We start from the raw sequence: 20,824 nt of genomic DNA, 5'->3' as shown, positions 1-20,824 counted from the left end.
ACAGAAGTTTGGATACACATTTTATCTGTCAATCATCATATGAATTTAGAATAGTCATAAAATATGTTATTGCAACCAAACATCTACAATTTTCACACAGACCTTTTCAGGAAGTGCTCGTGCACCAATAAGTAGAATTAGCATGAAATGTATGTATTTATTTTACAACGAACATTTTAATCCATCCAGAGATTCCAGTCCCAGAGCATCTGACTGTGAGCTCCATCACTGCATCATCTGCTAGCCTCAGCTGGCTGGTGTCTCCTGAGATGAAGCAGACTCCACACAGCTTCCTGATCTCTTACCAGAGTGAAGGGACTGAGCCAGAGTCCAAATCTACTGTGTCATGCAACGAAGTCATCACAGGCCTGAAACCAGGAACTGACTACAGTGTTAAAGTCTACACTGAGCTCCAACATGGACGAAAGAGCCAGCCTGCCTTTAATAAGATCAAAACAGGTCTGCAATGTATACACAGTGAATAAATGCTGACAAACTCTAGAAGTGCTAGGAATGGGATTGGGACCGGTTTCACTGGTATGCGATGGTCTTAGAACATAATAGTCAATTATTTTCCTGACTGTATGAAATCAATGTCTTTTTTTTATGTCACCAAATATAAAAGTAAATTTGAAAGACATTTCAAACACTGCAGCAAAAATAGTAACAGGTCAAAGTAGAATTAGGGAAATGTAGTGATTCCTTTAGAGCCAAGGTGGACAGTAGTGCTTTGCAGTGTCCTGCCTAACGTAAGATTTAATGCAACCACAGTATTCTTTGAGATGTTAGTCTTGTAATGTAATCTTAATACTGGGTCCTATTCAGATACTGATCACAGGTCAGCAACATAAAATCATGAAGACTGTGATCTCCCCAAAATAATGGCTAAGGCCCTGAGTGCTATTGGTGGTGCCAATGATGTCTCCTACCTTTGCAGAGATTCCAGTCCCAGAGCGTCTGACTGTGAGCTTCATCACTGCATCAGCTGCTAGCCTCAGCTGGCTGGTGTCTCCTGAGATGAAGCAGACTCCACACAGCTTCCTGGTCTCTTACCAGAGTGAAGGGACTGAGCCAAAGTCCATCTCTACTGAGTCATGCAGCACAGGCATCACAGGCCTGAAACCAGGAACTAACTACACTGTTGGAGTCTACACTGAGGTCCAACATGGACGAAAGAGCCAACCTGCCTCTCTTAAAATCAAAACAGGTGTGAATACATACTGACAAACTATAGAAGTTCTAGGAATGGGACAGGGACTGGTTTCAGTGGTATGCTATTGTGTTAGAACATAATAATCATCTATTTTCATTACAGTATGAAATCAATGTTTTTTCATATCACCAAATATGATAGAGACATGAAAGACATTGCAAACACTGCAGCAAAAACAGTAACAGGTCAAAGTAGAATTAGGGAAATTAAGTTGAAGTGTTTCCTTTAGAGCCAAGGTGGACAGTAGTCCTTTGCCGTGTCCTGCCTAATGTCAAATCTACATGCATTTGGCACTTGCCAGATATTTAATTTGAGCTATATAATGTGGTGTCGACTTCTGGTGGAGAGTGCAAATTTGAAGAGAAATATTTTTCCATTTTTCATTGCAAAATCATTGAACAAAATTTTTTTTCCTATTTGAATCACCACCTCCCTTTCCAGACACATGAGTCTTGGTATTTAATATTGATACTGGGACCTATTCAGATACTGATCAGAGGTCAACATAAAAACATGAGGACCGTGATCTCCTAAATATAATGGCTAAGGCCCTGAGTGCTATTGGTGGTGCCAATGTTGTCTCCTACCTTTGCAGAGATTCCAGTCCCAGAGCGTCTGACTGTGAGCTTCATCACTGCATCATCTGCTAGCTTCAGCTGGCTGGTGTCTCCTGAGATGAAGCAGACTCCACACAGCTTCCTGGTCTCTTACCAGAGTGAAGGGATTGAACCAGAGACCATCTTTACTAGGTCATGCAGCACAGTCATCACAGGCCTGAAACCAGGAGCTGAGTACACTGTTAAAGTCTACACTGAGCTCCAACAAGGAGGAAAGAGCCAGCCTGCCTCTCTTGAAATCAAAACAGGTCTGAATACATACTGACAAACTATGGAAAGTTCTAGGAATTGGACAGGGACTGGTTTCAGTGGTATAGTGTTAGAAAATAATGCTCAACTATTTTCATGGCAATAGAACATCAATTTATTTTCATATGACCACTTAAGAAAATAAAACATTACAGACATTGCGAACGGATAACCATTAGTGATGTTACAAATGACACAGAGGCTTCTAATTCTAAATTCTATCTATCTATCTATCTGTCTGTATATCTGTCTATCTATCTATCTATCTATCTTTCTATCTTTCTATCTATCTATCTATCTATCTATCTATCTATCTATCTATCTATCTATCTATCTATCTATCTATCTATCTATCTATCTATCTATCTATCTATCTATCTATCTATCTATCCATTTATCCATTGTGAGAAACGTATGGCATTTAAGATGGATCCTTTAACACAGTGAGAGTTATACTGTTGCTTTATCACTATATCATACGTTTACTTTTCTTTCTTTCTTTCTGTCACCTACAGCGGCTTGTCCTGTTCTTCCCTTAAGTAAAATATAATAAAAGAGCAGAGAAAAGAGGGAAATGGTCACTGAGATAGTAATGGCCATTCTCTGGTAAACCTGACAACCTTTTTAGAGATTTTGGTCAGGAAAGTATTGGTAGCCCTGCCAGAAAGAAAGTGAATCACTTCCAGACGGAGCTTGCATCGAGGCTTGTATTGTTTTGCCGAAATGACGTCACTGGTGACGTCAAAAGCCTCATTTGAGTCAACTGCTTAACAAAGTAGTTTGTTCATTCACTTTGGGCGGGACTTTTCAACTATAAGATGTCCTAATTCCCATCTCGTACTCATGGGTTTGTTGTAAGTTGTCCAAAAGCACACTCAGGGACGTGCACAGGAGTGTGCTAAGGTTGCTTGGGCAACTGCCCGTTTGCCCTCTTTGACTGAAGTTGCCCCTCCGAAGAAAATAAGTTGCCCCTCCTAAGGAAATATTTTATAATAATAATATTTGCGATTACATGGCGTGGGTGTGGCAGTTGCGGTAAGTGACAGTTTAAAATTATATTCTGAAAATTTGCGATTACATGGCGGGGGCGTGGCAGCGGCGGTGAAAAAAATATTGTGTTGCCCCTTTTCTCCAGGGCAGAGCAACTGCCCTTCAAAATTCCTGTGCACGTCCCTGCACTGACCAGTACTCCAATGTACTTTAACTACCCTCTGTTCCAATAGCATACAGAAGACAGTAAAGATAATTAGCAGGCGCCAAAGCAACGGATTAAAATTTGCAATGCACAGGAATCGAACCTGAGTCATCCGCACATGAGCCATAGGGGTGGGCGCTAAAATTCATATCATTCATATAATATTCTCCACTGTCCAGACGATATCGATATGATGAGGGGGGAAAAATCTGAATCACATTTAATAGCCCCTCTTAGTTAAATGACATTAGTTAAGGCAAAATATGCATTTTAACCAGAAGGAGTGGGGCTTTGGACATACCCTGTAAGCAAAATGACGTCCCCTAGACGTCCTGTAATGGTCTCTCTGAACGTTCTAAAAACGTAAATGTGTATGGTTCCCGTGACAACTTTAGGACGTTTTGCTGATATGATATGCATAGACACACACACAGACACACACGATTACAAACTTGATTGCAGGCATGGGAATTGAACCGTAAACCTTCCTATTACTAAACCAGATCGCTACCTACTGTACTAACACTGTCTGATTACTATTTTGTCACTTTAACACGACAGCCAACAAACTTAGTCTTTTTTTCCGAGGGTTTGAGGAAAAGCATATTGTAGCGATCTCAGTCACTACGCATTGAGGGTTTTCCTTAGTGATTCGTTTTTTAATCAACATCCATGGCACGTCACGGACGTGCGGGCAGGGAGGCAGAATAACTAGCCAAACAAAGAATGATGAAATAAAATAAATATGAATGCTTCTCTACTGATCTGTGCTATAAATGTAATGTCTGCATGATTCCAATACAATGCATACATAGGAAGGTCTATAAAGTGTCTATAGCTTTAACATTGAGCTTTCCATAGGCCTTCAAAGATGCTGCAACAGAACGTATAGAGCTCACCGGCAGTGGCGGCTCCTGAAAAAATTCTCAGGGGGGGCAATTTTTTTGATAATGATTAAGGCGAACTATTCAGTAGGTACATTAAGTTATCCGATTTACTCATACAGCAAAACCTTTTTGTCCACTATTGGCAGCAACCAACAGTAATATCTCCCCTCTTTCTACATAGCTAGAGTAGCAAGATACAAGTGGAACGCTATGGAAGAAGGTTACATTCAGGAGCCTTCATAAGCAAACATGATGTGGCTCCACATTAAATGATCCCACTTTTTCATTATCCACACGTCTCAAATGTTGTATGATGTAACCTAGCTGAACAGGACACATGATATGTCCACTAACAACATAAAGAAGGGGGCAACTTACGTCAAAACCAACGATATTTATTGACTGATCTTGAAAGTATTGGCTTACAAAAGCAAAATAAGTCATCACATAAAACATTATTTAAAGTTAGTTCACACTGTGAAACCTATGAAAAGTGACAGTGGTATATAGATACAGACCGCGTTAGCAACTTCACGACCGCGATTTTCTTTTGTTCCAATTTCCCTCCCTTTGTAGAAAACTGTTGAATGTATATATTTGGTCTAGGGTTTTTTGGTCAATTTATCTTCAATATTACGCTGACTAAAAAGAAGTTTCTGTCAAAGATCGGATGAGTTGTTGTGCTGAACAGGTGCCATCTTGACATGCCTTTGTCGAAGCTGTGTGACGTCCTCATTGCATTTTACCATAGGCTTTTGCGTCGCTTACTTATGACTAGACTTGGAGGGGCGAGCCCTCCCGGAAGCCATAGAGAATTAGGGATGGGTATCGTTTGGGTTTTTTCCGATACCGGTACATAACCGATACTTTTAAAACGATACCTGTGCCTAAATGGTGCCAGAACCGATACTTTTTTTTAATTAAAGACATTAGGCTTATTTATTGCCAAGGCAAATAGTTTTCTTTAAATTTAACAATATATTAACTGTTTGAGGTATACTATAAATAAAAATAAATACAAAACACTTGGCTTCAAACCTTTTAACTTCAAACTATGAACAATATATTAACTTATAACTAGTGTTGCACCGATACCGATACCAGTATCGGATAGGGCCCCGATACAGCACTAAAATGGTGGTATCGGTATCGGCGAGTACCAACAAATAGTGCAGATACTTTTTTTTTTTTTTTTTTTTTTTTAATTTTTTTTTTTTTTTTTTTTTTTTTTATCAATGGTTTGGTCCACAAACAAAACAAACACACAAAGAAACAATACAGGGAAAGAAAAAAAAAAAAGAACTGACCAAACTTTAACTCTATTGTGTTCAAAATCAGAAAAGCCACTGTGCTGCTCAGTAAGGTAAACCATCAATTATAGAGGACTAGTCCTCAGTTATGTCTGAAGTGCTGAAACTGCCTTTCTTACTGTTACACTAGTATTATACATGGGACCAAACCATTGATAAAAAAAATAATAAAATAAATAAATATATATTTTTCAAATTTCAAACAGAGTGGTATCGGTATGGTATCGGTATCGGCCGATACTGCACAGCCAGGTATCGGTATCGGTATCGGAGCCAAAAAATGGCATCGGTGCAACACTACTTATAACAACTGTTTACAGTATACTTAAATAAATATAAATAAATACATAACAAACTCTGTACACACACTTCACACTTCAGTAATACTTTTGCAGAAATATGAGCATGTTTGCCTTCAGAGTAAAACAAATATTAATTAGTTTGCATTTATTTAAACCCACTGGTTTCGTGAATGTGTACTGCCCCTTTAAAAGTTTAGCTTCAGGGCCTCTTGAGTTCTCTCCCCCATTTACACGTAATTTTGTTGTTGCATATGCTGCACGTCGCGTTGTTTGAATCTTTTTGTGCGAAATACAGCCACACTTTTGATCGTTTACCTTTCGACATTTTCTCCGTTATATTGATGGCTAGCTCTGTTTGTGCTTGCTCTGTGCAAGGCTGCCTGCTCTTCGCTGTTGCTCTCTTAAGAACTCACATTGAGAAGGAATATCTTTGGATGAGACGGTAGCTCTCCGTTTAATAAAGCGTATCCAACTTCTGCTTAGAACAACCACACTTATCTTGAAACCGAAACCACACGCAAGTCAACCCATTACCATGGCAACTCCTCAACACAAATCCCGTTTCCACTAGTCCCATACGGAATGCAGCGTGAGCGACACAGGCGAGAGTCTGTATTGGGAGATGGAGCAGTTTTATATGTGCCCCACGAAATCTGTTATCAACACAAAAAAGTATCTGCTCAGGCACCGAAAGGAAGCACCGAAATCTGCGTTGCATTTCGGTCCGGGTAGGTATCGGTTGTATGGAACCGGTGCCGTATTGGTACCGGTTCTCGGTACCCAACCCTATAGAGAATGCATTGAGAGCTCTGTTTTGTGAAAAAACCGCATTTAACATGGGAGTCAATGGGAGAGGTCTGGGGCGATTTTCATTTCGTCCAAGATCGCCCTGAAGGGGCTGGGCCATTTGAATCACGACTCTAGGCTGACTGAATGACTGTTACCTGATTCGACAAAGACATACAGAGGCATATCAGACGGTCTAGTGGTAGAATCCGACAGAAAAAAAATATGAAATTTACATTTACATGTAGTCGTGCAATTGAATTTATACATCAGGAATTATCATTTTTTATTTTTTTATTTTTTTATTTTCTTCCTTTTCCCATAGGCAGTGCGTCGCCCCAATCGCCCTTATGGACGAGCCGCCACTGCTCACCGGTCAAATTGTCTGATTGGAATTTCTTTAAAAATCCCGTCTCGCAAACACAATCTGGATTTGACAACAATCCTAATATTTAGGCCTATAAAGCAAACGTGCACTGCCCTTATTATGTTTTAAAGGAACAGGCTAATCTGCTGTTAGAAAGTTATTTAACAACACGCATATGCTGCATTTTAAATAAAGCGCAAACCCTCGGTTTCAAACGAGGAGCAAACTGAGTGAGAAGGATCAAACATGGCCAAGCAGACTAGCCTTAAAAGCTTTTTTTCAGAGGCCAAACACAACTGATGAGGGTAAACCTTCTGACAAGGATAATACCTGCAGTGTTGCGTCTGAACGCGTTTCATTTTATTATACTGTCTATGCCTGTGCGTTAGCGCCGAAGTTGCTTATCGGAGAGCGGTATTGCAGACAGAGATTTGGAAAAATTAGGCAATAGCTCGCACTCGCAGCATATTGAAAATTGGAGCTGTGAACTTAGTTCAAAATTTTGAATGATGAACAATGAACTGAGCTACTTCATGTAGAAAGTGAACTTTCCAAACAATGAGTACCTGAAGCCCTAGATGTTCGAACAGCATCACCAGAGAAAAAGCTGAAATGTCGGGCGTTTATGTCGTTATGGAGTGACAAGTTGTCTTGGCTCAGGTGCGAGGTAATTGATAGTCACAGTAAAATGTTCTGTTAGCAATGCGAAAAGGCGACGCAAAGGATTCACAAGAGGGTCGAATAATTTAAGAATCTCTGCTCTCATTAAACAGAGCAATGACCATGTTGCGGCTAGGGATGGGAACCGAGAACCGGGTCTTGTTTAGAACCGGTTCCCAATGAGCCGAATATTTGGATAAATAAATAAAAAATGTATTTCCTCAAAGGGAGGAAGTACATCTACCCAGTGGCGGTCCGTGCATTTCACGACTAGGCCTTCAGCGATGTCCTACACGATGTTAAACTGAGTGAATCCACCTCCTAATACCATCATTACGACGCCATGGCTCTCGAACCATTATATTTATACAGAAAGGCAGTATAAGTGAGCATTGCATCACCTTAACATAGTCGAGTACAACAGACTTTATTAATATTTCCGGAGCATTTAAAATCAATACACCCGTATTAACAATACATTAAGAGTAGTAAACTCTCAGTTATATGATCGCTTGGACATTACTGTCACAACTTAAAAATAAAAGGCGATTTTCAGGGATTAGTCTACAAAGTTTTATTAAGTCCACCGAAAGTAGCCTATGTGAGCTTTAACAAGTTTGTCCACTAAACATCGCATTGTCCCACCTGCAAAGCAGTTTCATTAAACTTCCCATCCTCACGATATCCAGTTTTTCTTGAAAGTTCCGTCTTGAAAATGGCGTTGTAATTGTATCAAAAACTGGAATTATCAAGTTGGTGTAAACTAGTTTATTTGAGCTGGTTAATGTAATTATATTTAGTCTTACCAATTGAAACAACTAGCATAATAAGCATTGAAACCGATGTACGTCGTTTTCGCATTAGCCAGCTAAACTGAGCACTGAAGCACTGCACCGGTCTGCCTCAGTATCCAATCAAAGGACGTTTACGTGTCACGTTCAACGCGAGGTAAAGAAATCTTCCGGGCCTTCTAGAAGGCCCAATGTCGCCAACTCGAAATCTGATTGGTTGTCACAACTGTCTGTTTCAGTTCATTCAACTTAAATGAACTGAAACAGCCAGTTGTGATAACCAATCAGATGTACACGGGCCTTCAATGTGAATTCCGAAGGCCTCAGGGAAGATTTCTGTTCTCGGGGAAGATCTCTTGGAGCGTGGCAACACATGATAGCTGAAATATGATTGGATGAAAGCTCTAACATAAATTAACAACGCTGGAAGCTATGAAATGAAGACAATGGACTATGGGGAATAATTTAATTCATATTTATGAAAAGAAAATATTAAAATTAAATTGATTTTATTACATTTATTTTCTGATGATGTTTAGGCCAGCAGAGAAGGCCTTGAAGGCCCTGACGGACCACCACTGCATCTACCATGAATAAGCACTTGAGCACACATGGTATAAAATTACAAGAATGTCATGTTTTCGATGCCAACAGCAGCTCAACTAACGTCGGCCCTTCATCCCTAACTTGCCATGGTAAACTCCTCAAAATGTTTTATCATAAGTCATAACGGTGTTACTCGTGTTATCAGAAAACGTTTGCGTTTTCGTGTTAACCATAACTAAACTTAGCATTGAATTGCTTAACAGAATGGGCGATGTTGGACATTGTCATATATTATATATAACTTACATAACTAGGCTAGCTTAACTGTAGAATCTTCTATTTTCAGCCGTTGGCTAGAGGCAGGGGCAGTGCTTGCCTCCCCTCTGTTGGTTCTAGGGTAGGGTTAGGCTGTACAAAAGACTCCGTTAATAATAACGCGTGCAGCTCCCTCAGTTTGACAGTTCGATATTGATAAGTTTCTCGTAGCCAATTCAGTGGCAGCAGTAGCTAAGTGTTAAATATACTGAGTGCCTAGTTTGTACATGATACAAGTAAGTATGTTTCAGTACGTTATTGTGTTTGTAGTGGACTCTACATTGCTATTAGAAGCGTTAAGCATAATAGTTTGCTATTAGCAATACAACCAAGCAACCTACAAGATAATATACAGTCAAGCTGGAGACACAATTAGCCCTGAGCGATCGCGTATCCTCCCAGAGAAGGCAGACATGCACATTTTTCTGCACAAAAATTGTAAATAGTCTTTGCCACTGCTAGTTAAACATTTTTGGCAGCTCAGTTAATAATATACCCTTTTACAAAAGGAAGGAGCATTGCTATTTTTATGAACGTTTATATTAAACAGAACACATTTTATTTAAGTTATGTAGCCTAAGTTTTATTTAAATGTGTATGTAAACATTCTAGAAATTTATATAAAAGAACATTAATGTAAAAAACCCGTTTGTGCTCTTTTTTCACCCCTTACCCAATTATAAGAATCGTTAAGAGAATCGATAAGGAATCGGTTCTATAAGCAGGAATCGATAAGGAACCGGAATCGTTAAAATCTTATCGGTTCTAGTTGCGGTGCTCATTTTAACGCCACAGCAGGTTGCGATTAAAGGCCACTTATTGACGCGCATCAGACATTAATGTTTTTGTTTCCCATTGTAAACTTAGGAAAATAAACATGTTGCATTCTAAACTACCTGATTATGTTATTATTTAAGCTATGCAGGCCGTCAGTTTTCTTCAATAGGCTAATTTAGAAGCAGAAATAGATATTTGGCCGGCTTATCATTAAAATGTCTCGCAAATGAAAAACATTTTTCTCTAGCGGAACCTCTGGTTCAGAGAGGACCATCAGAGGACGTCAAGGGGACGTTTTGGAAGGACCGAATGCGAACGTCCCGCAAAGGACCACAGGTAAAGGTTACGGGGACGTTTTTAAAGGATGTCCTGGGGACGTATGGTGAGAGACCAAATAAGAACGTTCCCTAATAGTCCGTTTTAAGGCTCATGCGAACGTCACGCAGAGGACCTGCAGGATAAGGTAACAGGAACGTTTTTGAAGGACGTCCTGGCGACGTGTGCTGAGAGACCAAATTATAATGTTCCCTAAAAGTCCGATTTAAGACTCATGCGAACGTCACAGAAGGACCAAACGTAGACTTGCTACGAACGTCAAAAACGTTCTGGTAACGTCCTCTAGCGAACGTTGTGCCGGGGACCAATTGGGGACGATTGGGGACCTTGCGAATGTCCTGTTAACGTCCTGGGGACGTTCCCTGTTTGCGGGGATAGTATTCACCTGAAAAGTATTTTTTTTTATTTAGCAATTGTTTTTCTCAAAACATGCAACATGAGAAAGGTAGGCCAATATTAATTAAATTAAATATTATGTCAAATTAAATTCAATATTTCAACAAACAGGAGATAATGAAAATTGAAGAATTTTTGCTGTATGCAAAAAAGGGAATTATAAACTCGCGATGCAACTCATAATTAGGGTTGGGTACCGAGAACCGGTACCAATACGGCACCGGTTCCATACAACCGATACCTACCCGGACCGAAATGCAACGCAGATTTTTATAATTTAACAAAACTAGCGATAGCTAACGAGAAGTAACGTTAGTGGCGTAGATCTTTCTGAGTACGATCTGTATACTTTTTTGTGTTGATAACAGATTTCGTGGGGCACATATAAAACTGCTCCATCTCCCAATACAGACTCTCGCCTGTGTCGCTCACGCTGCATTCCGTATGGGACTAGTGGAAACGGGATTTGTGTTGAGGAGTTGCCATGGTAATGGGTTGACTTGCGTGTGGTTTCGGTTTCAAGATAAGTGTGGTTGTTCTAAGCAGAAGTTGGATACGCTTTATTAAACGGAGAGCTACCGTCTCATCCAAAGATATTCCTTCTCAATGTGAGTTCTTAAGAGAGCACTAACTTGGACGCTACAATAACATTGCAACAGTCTGACAGCGAAGAGCAGGCAGCCTTGCACAGAGCAAGCACAAACAGAGCTAGCCATCAATATAACGGAGAAAATGTCGAAAGGTAAACGATCAAAAGTGTGGCTGTATTTCGCACAAAAAGATTCAAACAACGCGACGTGCAGCATATGCAACAACAAAATTACGTGTAAATGGGGGAGAGAACTCAAGAGGCCCTGAAGCTAAACTTTTAAAGGGGCAGTACACATTCACGAAACCAGTGGGTTTAAATAAATGCAAACTAATTAATATTTGTTTTACTCTGAAGGCAAACATGCTCATATTTCTGCAAAAGTATTACTGAAGTGTGAAGTGTGTGTACAGAGTTTGTTATGTATTTATTTATATTTATTTAAGTATACTGTAAACAATTGTTATAAGTTAATATATTGTTCATAGTTTGAAGTTAAAAGGTTTGAAGCCAAGTGTTTTGTATTTATTTTTATTTATAGTATACCTCAAACAGTTAATATATTGTTAAATTTAAAGAAAACTATTTGCCTTGGCAATAAATAAGCCTAATGTCTTTAATTAAAAAAAAGTATCGGTTCTGGCACCGTTTAGGCACCGGTATCGTTTTAAAAGTATCGGTTATGTACCGGTATCGGAAAAAACCCAAACGATACCCATCCCTACTCATAATAACACTTTTAGGCCCCAGGACGAACGTGTGTCCTTCAGCCCACCTGCAAAATCTTTCCCCGGTGTGGTCGTCTGGGAAATAAGAGGTCTGTACGCATTTTGCAGTTTCCAGTCACCATCAATGTAATGGACTGTGAGGCTTATGTATGGTTCTGTGGTACGCCTTTCAGTTCTTGGTGTTAACTGCTAGTGTTTCTACGTGTACAGATACATGCACCATATTTAAAATGGATGCCAAGGTAAACCCATCTATAAAACATTTACAGCAGGTAAAAAGGGAGAAATTGGATGAAATAAAAAGGTAATTTAACAGTTATCCATACTCTTTCCATTGACATGTGTTTGTGTTTGTGTGCAGGGCAAGGGTCTAGAGTCCAAAAGGCATCCACAGTGAGTGCTGCACCTCTGGTCCCCAGCTTGGCTCATCCCTCTCTGATGGATCAGATTCAACCAGGCCCCCAGAGAGAGGGGGCTGGGCCGGAGTCTCTCAGCACAGATGGCAGAGGCCTGACTCAAGACACTGAGTCTCAACCTGGACAAATTACTCCTCCTTCTTCAGTCCCCAAAGGTATACAGATATTTACAACGTACAGTACAATTCATTGAATGCACACAAGTGGAATTCTATGCAGGTCTAACTGTGGTGGGTTGTATCTATCACAGGCAACAGACAATATAGCACAGCAGTGTCTACTAATGTTGTCTGTTTCATTTTGTTAGTGGGACTTTACTATGATTTAAAAGACAGATGTTTCTCTGTCAAGCACATCAAGCAGCACCAGGAGTTGTGTAAGCATACCACACTAGAACATGACCGTTTAGCAGGAATGTCAAGAAACAAGTCTGTTCTGTCGCCCCTGTACGCCCTGCACAAGTCGGCAGTCAGTTAACTCCGCCTCCAATAACCACGGTGGAGAGATACTTGCTGAACTGTTCTTTTATTATTGGAATTGGGTAAAACTAAAAAAGAGATAACATATATTTGGATCAATTATACATACGTACAAGCAAACATGGATACATACAACATACACTTGCCGGTTGACGATAACTTACTGTGATTCAACGGACTCGCGAATCTAGTATAAGCGAGTATATAGTTTATATATTCAAGTCATCCAGAGTTGTAACAACTAAGTCAAATGATTATAGACTTACAAGGTACACAAACACTACATCTAGAGATTTAAGTAACAGACAGACAGTATGTGGAGAAGTAAACGCGAACTTACATTTAACAGTGTATCTAAGGATATACACCGGCTACAAATTGCGTGCAATGTAAACAAACAATAACGTTATCACAAAGTAAAAATATTTACAAGCTGACGTACCGACAGTGCATCCAAAGACATGAAATGTAGCAAGCATTTACGATATCATTAACAGATGTAATATTCGTTGTTATTCTTCTATAATCAAGTATTTTTAAACTGTCAAACTTTGACGAATCTGTCGATTAAGTCACAGACAGACGCTCGCCCCAGAGGTGGCAGTCCGTGTTCTCCATGTCCAGACAGCACAAAGTCTCTTCATAGCTTTGGAGCATGGAGACACTACAATGGAGTCTTTGGCTAATATTGAAGTTCTCAGCCCTTTGGGTGTCTTATGTCTGTCCTAGCTACCAATTTTTGTAAGGTGGGGCTTGGTATTCCAGGCTGGTTTTGTCTTGTGCTATTATTTGTAGTGTACACGTAATTTATTCATACAGAACGGTTTAGTGAACAAAACTACAAACTGGATTATGGGACCACTTGGTCAGGGCTTTCTTGATACTAAGGCATAAAGACAAAAAGGAGAGGATCAGTACTTTAAGTTACTAAGGCATAGGGCCTCATTTATAAAACGTTGCATAGAAACCATCCTACATTTTGTCTAAGACATTTCCTGAAATGAGCGTAAGTGAGATCCACAGTAAACAGACGTACACACAAAAAAAACGTGTACGCCAATCCTTCGGTTATAAATCACAAATGGTCGTGAAATTGTGCGCAACTGAATCTCCGCCCTCAGAACGCCCCTATTTAATCTTATAATCATCAATGCACAAACAGAGCGCATCCTCAATGCACAAACTCTCTGTGACAGTGGCAAGCAAGAAAGAAACATGTAAACAGAAGAATTAAAGTGAGGCTGGCATTGACGTCCTGCTGATGGAACAGCAGATGCGGGCCAAAACATTGTTAGAAAGCCTGCATGTCTGGCGGCGTAATGGCAAAAGCAAAGTATTTGACATGTAGGAGACACGTCTCCAAAGCACCAGCACCTGCGGCACGAGCAGCACCAGAAGCCGCATCTGCGGCAGCAGCACCACTACCGACCTGTGCTGTATTGAAGTGGGCTTCCTAGGCTTTCTGAGTGTGCGAAATCTGGATGAGCATAAATTGCGGGCATATGGGATAGTATACTGCAAAGAACATCGGGCAAAATCCTGCTTATTGATGACGGGGATTGCTCGACTGGTCTCCAATTTTTCATCGGAACGTTACTGTAGCCAGGAATCCAAGAGCGGACAATACTGTACCTGAACGTGGATGGCCTGGTTGCCTCTGGTGCGCCTCTCTAGACGAGAGGCCATTTGGGCACAACCAGTGGTGTAGTGGTCCCTGGAGAAGTGGGTATACTCTTTATTTTTTTTTAAGCAGCCCATACAGCACATGATAAACGCCCTGCTGACTGAAAAATAAGTGGGTATACGCCGTATACCTGCGTATACCCTGGACTACACCACTGGGAACAACGCTCTCGGCAAGCGGTACCTGCTTATCAGATATACATAATCCTGTGTCAAAAAGTCTGCGCGATCACAAAAAACCCCTCTCTCTCCTTATTGCGCAGTTGGCAATATCCTCTAACAACGCCAATGCAGCCATATCTCCTACTGAAAACTAAGCCACTTTTAGTCTTTGTATAGGCTATAAGTTTGAGCGAAATGTTTTAAACTAAAACAGAATACCTATAAGATGTGAATCTCATTCATGTGTAAATTATTCTAATAGTTTATTTGATTTTATTGAGCAAAACATTCATTTGGCCTTTCACCATTAGCCCAAATGGTGACGGTGGTGCTGAAGTTGATGAAACTGCGTGTCGGCTGTCGGTGCTCGGAGAGTCCTGAATTCCTGCAGTACTCCAGTATTGCCGCAAGGAAATGTACTTACACGAACTGAAACCAGACGTAGAGATACGTCCTTTTCTACGTCTAAGACGTTTTTTATTAATCTGTACTTAGACGTGGATTTGATCGCACGCACAGTCTAAGATCAGTTCTGTGCGTAAGTAAGTTTTATAAATGAGGCCCTTAGAGACATAAATGATAGGGTCAGGACTTCTAAATACTAAGGCATAAAAACATGATGGAGAAGGTCAGGCTTTTAGATTCTAAGGCAAAAAGGAGAGGGTCAGAGTTAACTAGCACCCCCTGTGGGGAGGAAAACATAGACAGACATAAAGACAGTGGATATTTCAACCATGTAGTGTAGTAGAACAAAGACATGAAAGCAATGTAATCCTGTAACCCAGTACAAACAGCCAAATATGTTTTTACCCCCAGAACTCCTTCCTAAGCTGCTGTCAACCTTGGGCCTGGGGGATCTTCCTGGAGGGAAACTCACACTCAGCTCAGTCCTGGAGATCAATAGTGACACAGTGTCTGACAAACCAGCACAAAGTCTGGAGCAGCTACCATGGACCTTCTTAAGGAAACTGATGATGTCCAATTTAAATGCAAGAAATATCAAATGTGCAAAAGACCAGCCAATGTATGATTATAAGTACACTGATGATACTGATGATTCTGATGCCTTTAATCCTCTAGATTTGATCACTGCTCTTTTCCACTGCTCAGATCCTTTCCTCCAGCAGGAAATGGTCTCCAAAATGACCATGTGCCAGTTTGCTGTTCCTTTGCTGCTGCCAAACTGTGACACACAGCAGAGCACTCTGATGCTGTGGGCCATGAGAGACCTGGTTAAAAAATGCAGACCTCACTCTCTAGCAGGTGACAGGGCATTTGTAGAGGGCAGGATCATAGAAATGGACATCCCCATGGTGTCTTTTGTTAGACTAGGAGAGAGCAGTCTGCGCAAATCTCAGATTCTGAATAAGTTGCTTACTAATCCCCAACAGCACAACGACACATTTGTTCACTGTGACATGGAGGGTGGTGATGTGCCCAGAAGGATCTCAGATGGTCTGGTTGAAGTCAGCTGGTACCTACCCTGTGGGAGCACAAACGATTTGTTCACACAGCCAGTGGCCATAGCCAATCTTAGAGGAGACGGCAGGTTATTTAAGACCCAGATATCCTTCCTGTATAAGACCTCAGCTGCAGTTTTCATCTTCAGTGATGACCTAGAGGGAGACCTCAGCACTCTGAACAACAGAGAGAGCAGAGCTGAGCTGTTCCTGGCCACCAACTCTCAGAGTAAGACCTTCAACATGGAGACACTCAAGGATATATGCATGAAGCACAAGGTGAAGGAGACCAATGTGATCATCAAGAAAAAGAAAAATGATGCAGAGTTTGTAAAGGCTTTGCGTTTCCATGTCAGTTCTGTCATTGGAAAGAATCTAATTAAAATGAAAGTGGAAGACATGGCTGCTGTTTCTCAATGTGTTGGTATTCTTGTTGATGAGGACTGCACAGAGTGTGCAAATGGCAGAGCAAAGGCCGAAGGCATCACTAGACACGTTCAGGATGTTGTGACATTCAAGGAATACCAGTTGCCCTTACATGGTGAAATCTGGAAGGAAATCAGTCAATTAGAAAAAGAGAGATGCAGAATGCGTTGTGCAGGCAAAGATATAGAGAGTTACAAGAGTTCACTCAAGACAAAAGAAGAAACACTCAGAAAGAAGCAGCAGCAGAAGGCTGTCTCAGAAGCCATGGTGAAATTCATTGGTGCGATCTCAGAGTCAGGAACACAGCGTCTCTACTTCCTGAAGTGGCTGAAGATTCAGCTGGACACCCTCTCTAGACATAACCTGTCCACACTGAGAGAGCAGTACAAAAACTGCTGTAGAGACACACCACAGAATAAGGGGCTTATTGCAGACTTAGATGAGAAAATCTCCAACTGTTCGTTGGGTCCTGAGCACTTCTTCCGTGAGCTGGGCCAGCTTTATGAGTGTTATTGCTCCCTTCCAGAAAACAACCCAGCCCGACAAGCAGTCCAGGACCTACCTGCTCTGTGTGCTCAGATTTTGCTGGATGGGTTTCCAGTTGAGCTGGTCGATGGAGACGCATCAAACGTCCCAATGAAGTGGATAAAAGAGGTCCTGACTCAGCTACATCAGCTGGTGGACACCAAGAGTAAGATCCTGGTGTTGACTGTGCTGGGAGTGCAAAGCACTGGGAAGTCCACCCTTCTCAACACCATGTTTGGAGTGCAGTTTGCAGTCAGCAGTGGAAGATGCACCAGAGGAGCCTTCATGCTGCTGATTAAAGTCTCTGAGGAACTCAGATCTGAGCTCAAGTGTGACTTCATCATGATCATTGACACAGAGGGCTTAAAATCACCTGAGCTGGCAACATTGGACACAAGCTACGAACACGACAACGAATTAGCAACGCTGGTCATAGGGCTCAGTGACATCACCATCATCAATATTGCCATGGAGAACTCCACAGAGATGAAGGACATTCTGCAGATTGTGGTCCATGCCTTTCTCAGGATGAAGGAGGTTGGAAAGAGGCCCAGATGTCTGTTTGTGCATCAGAACGTGTCAGACATGTCTGCTCATGACAGCAACATGAGAGACAGGAAGAAGCTGATGGAGCAGTTGGATGAGATGACCCGAGCAGCAGCTAAAATGGAGAAGAAAGTAGCTAATGCCAAGTTCACTGATGTGATGGACTACGATCCTGACAAAGACAGCTACTACATCCCTGGACTTTGGCATGGAACTCCCCCAATGGCCCCAGTGAATTCTGGCTACAGTGAAGCTGTCTATGAACTCAAGAAGACTTTGATTGACTCCTTACAAACATCTAATAACATCATGAACAATAATGCAGCAGAGTTCCTCGAGTGGATTCAGGGTTTGTGGAATGCTGTGAAATTTGAGAACTTCATCTTTAATTTCAGGAACAGTTTGGTAGCAGATGCATACACAGATTTATGCACTCAGTACAACACTTGGGAGTGGTCTTTCCAATCGGAGATGAACAACTGGCTTATAACCAAGGAAACAAGGATATCCAATTTTGGAGTGACTGAAAAGAATGTCCAAATGAATGGTTTACGTACCAGGCTCAGAGAGTTGTTACATGATGCATCAAAGAAGCTGAATGAAGAAGAGCAGAAAATCCTGTCCAACCTTGACAAATACTTTCAGAAAAAGGATAACAAAACCCGTTTAGTAGAGAAATACAGACAGGACTTCCGAACAAGTGCCAATTCTCTCAGACAACAGATGGAAATGTCTATGAAGCACTCTTTGGAGAAGGCTGTTGAAATCAGAGAGGGAATGGAAATGGTGAATAAAATCAAGAACAAGACAATGGATACAATTGAGAAAAAGGTCAGTAAGCTTAAAGAGTATGGAGAGAGAAAATTATCTGAGGATGGACTCACCAAAGAATTTGAGAAAATGTGGGAAGAAATCATATTTGAGCTATCTGAAGTCAGAATGCCAGAGATAGATGTTTATCAGGATGTGCACCATCTGCTCAGGTCAAATTTAAGTTTAAAGAGTGGATATGTCTCAGAAATGCTCAACACAGTTGACCTAAGATCTAGTGGACAGGGGAAATTCAGTGTTAAAACTGAGTGGTTTTCAGATTGGACTTCCTATGCAAAAAGATCAGGCAGTGCCAGTACACCTATAAATGCGAATTCCTTCATTGCTGAAATCCAAAACATCTGTGACTGTATCATCAGACACTGTGACAGCCTTATTTCAGATCACATAAGCATCATGAAGAGAAACAACACAGGTTACAATGATACGTACATCAGAGACATCCTCAAGGCTGTTGATGACCAGGTGAAACCTCATGAGCTAATTAGTGAAAAATGTGCAACTTATCTTAAGTTTCATGTCTGTGGCTGTGCAGCGAAGCTCTTCCAGAAAACACACAAGGAATTCAATGTCCTCAACGACCCACAGAAACGTCTGATGGAGTCTAAACCCATATTTCTGGAGAAATTCTTAGAATCGTTCAGTGAAAAAGATCAGTGCCAGAAGAGAGCTAAACAATTCACAGAGACCTGTGTTAAGCCAGCAGTTGAGGACTCTGTCTCTAAACATCTTGGGCAGGCAATCGCAGATCACATGATGATGGGAGATGAGGGGCTGATCTACAGCACACGGACTCACTTCCTTTATGACCTTTTAAAGCAGCTGCTCCATGAGGACTCGTTTCAGAAGTACAAAGAGTACACAACATCAAATGAAATATTTGTGAAAAACTGGATAAAGGAACAAATCATTAAGAAAATGTCATCTGGTAAACAAATGCAACAATTGGAGACAAACCTCCTTTCTGAGATTGTAAAGAAAATAACTGCCACGATCACCAGCAACTCCAAGAGCATGGACATAAAGGAGTTCATACCAAAGTTCTGCTCTGAACCTAAGGATCAGCTGGTCTTCCATAGAGATGCCTTAGATGACTTCTTGATTCTCATCAACGCCAATACAGACCAGTTTGCCATCAACCTCAAGAAGTTCATTGAGGAAATGGAATCACATTTAACTGAGGGGTATGCCAACAAAACAGGCATCTCACACATCACAGAAAAAATTACACACCTGCCCTCTAAACCCCATGACCTGCTCTTCACTAGACTGTGTGGATGTGGGGAACAGTGTCCCTTCTGTGGGACACCCTGTGAAGCAGGAGGTCAGGACCACAAAACACACTTCTCAAGCATGCACCGATCTAGAGCTTTTGCAGGACGTTACTCCAAGAAGCTGATGATAGACATTTGCACAACTTTAGTGATCAGTGACGGAAGGTTTAGGAATTCAGAAACAAACAATGAATGGCATCCCTATAAGGAGTACAGAGACTTCTACCCTGACTGGGAGATTGCGGGAGACCCAAGCATGGAGACCTCAGACTACTGGAAATACGTGCTGATGAAGTTCAACAATGAGTTTGCAGAAGCATACCATGCACAACCTGCAGATATCCCAGATGACTGGAAAACACTGACAGCAGAAGATGCACTGAGAAGCCTGAGAAAGTCATTTAACAGGCAGTAATACAAACTTTATGGGGGAGTTACAGCCATATATTGTGTAAGTAGACGTGACATGTGAAGAAGGGAACCACCACACATGGCATCAGTGATGGGGGAACATAGAGAATGTGCTCAAGATTGATCAAGTCAGATGTTGAGGATATTAATCAATATGATCATTAAATCTAACAAAAGAGTTAGAACAAACGCTTCATCAGGATGACCAGCTTGATTATTCTGGTCTTTATTGTCTTTAAGATGTTGAAGAAATTAAATGTGTTTCCCTTCAGTACTCTTGGGTGATTTTGAGAATATTGTTGACTTATGGTTCTGTTGCTGGCAGTAAGTAGTTTAGTACCACACACACACGCACACAAACATACACGCACACACACACACACACACACACACACACACACATGCACACATGCACTGCAGGTTAGTAGATAGATAGATAGATAGATCACGTGGGGAAATTCTGGGATCTTGCAGCTCTCTCATATTTACAATAATTACAAACAATATATACAGACAATATGATACAATACAAACAATCCAATTCGCC

General features: G+C 41.1%; 1 protein-coding gene across 1 annotated transcript; it reads left to right on the top strand.

Annotated features, from left to right (window-relative positions):
- Positions 1 to 15,604: 15,604 nt before the first annotated feature.
- On the top strand, positions 15,605 to 20,281 carry LOC308365551 (up-regulator of cell proliferation-like; the record flags this gene model as incomplete). The annotated part of the gene is made up of 1 exon (XM_080839020.1): positions 15,605 to 20,281. The coding sequence occupies one exon, from the start codon at positions 15,605 to 15,607 to the stop codon at positions 20,279 to 20,281; it is 4,677 nt and encodes a 1,558-aa protein (XP_080695146.1).
- Between the last annotated feature and the right edge of the window lie 543 nt (positions 20,282 to 20,824).

Source organism: Sprattus sprattus (genome assembly GCF_963457725.1).
Source record: "Sprattus sprattus genome assembly, chromosome: 5".
NCBI lineage: Eukaryota > Metazoa > Chordata > Actinopteri > Clupeiformes > Clupeidae > Sprattus > Sprattus sprattus.
This window is presented reverse-complemented; position numbering and strand designations above follow the sequence as displayed.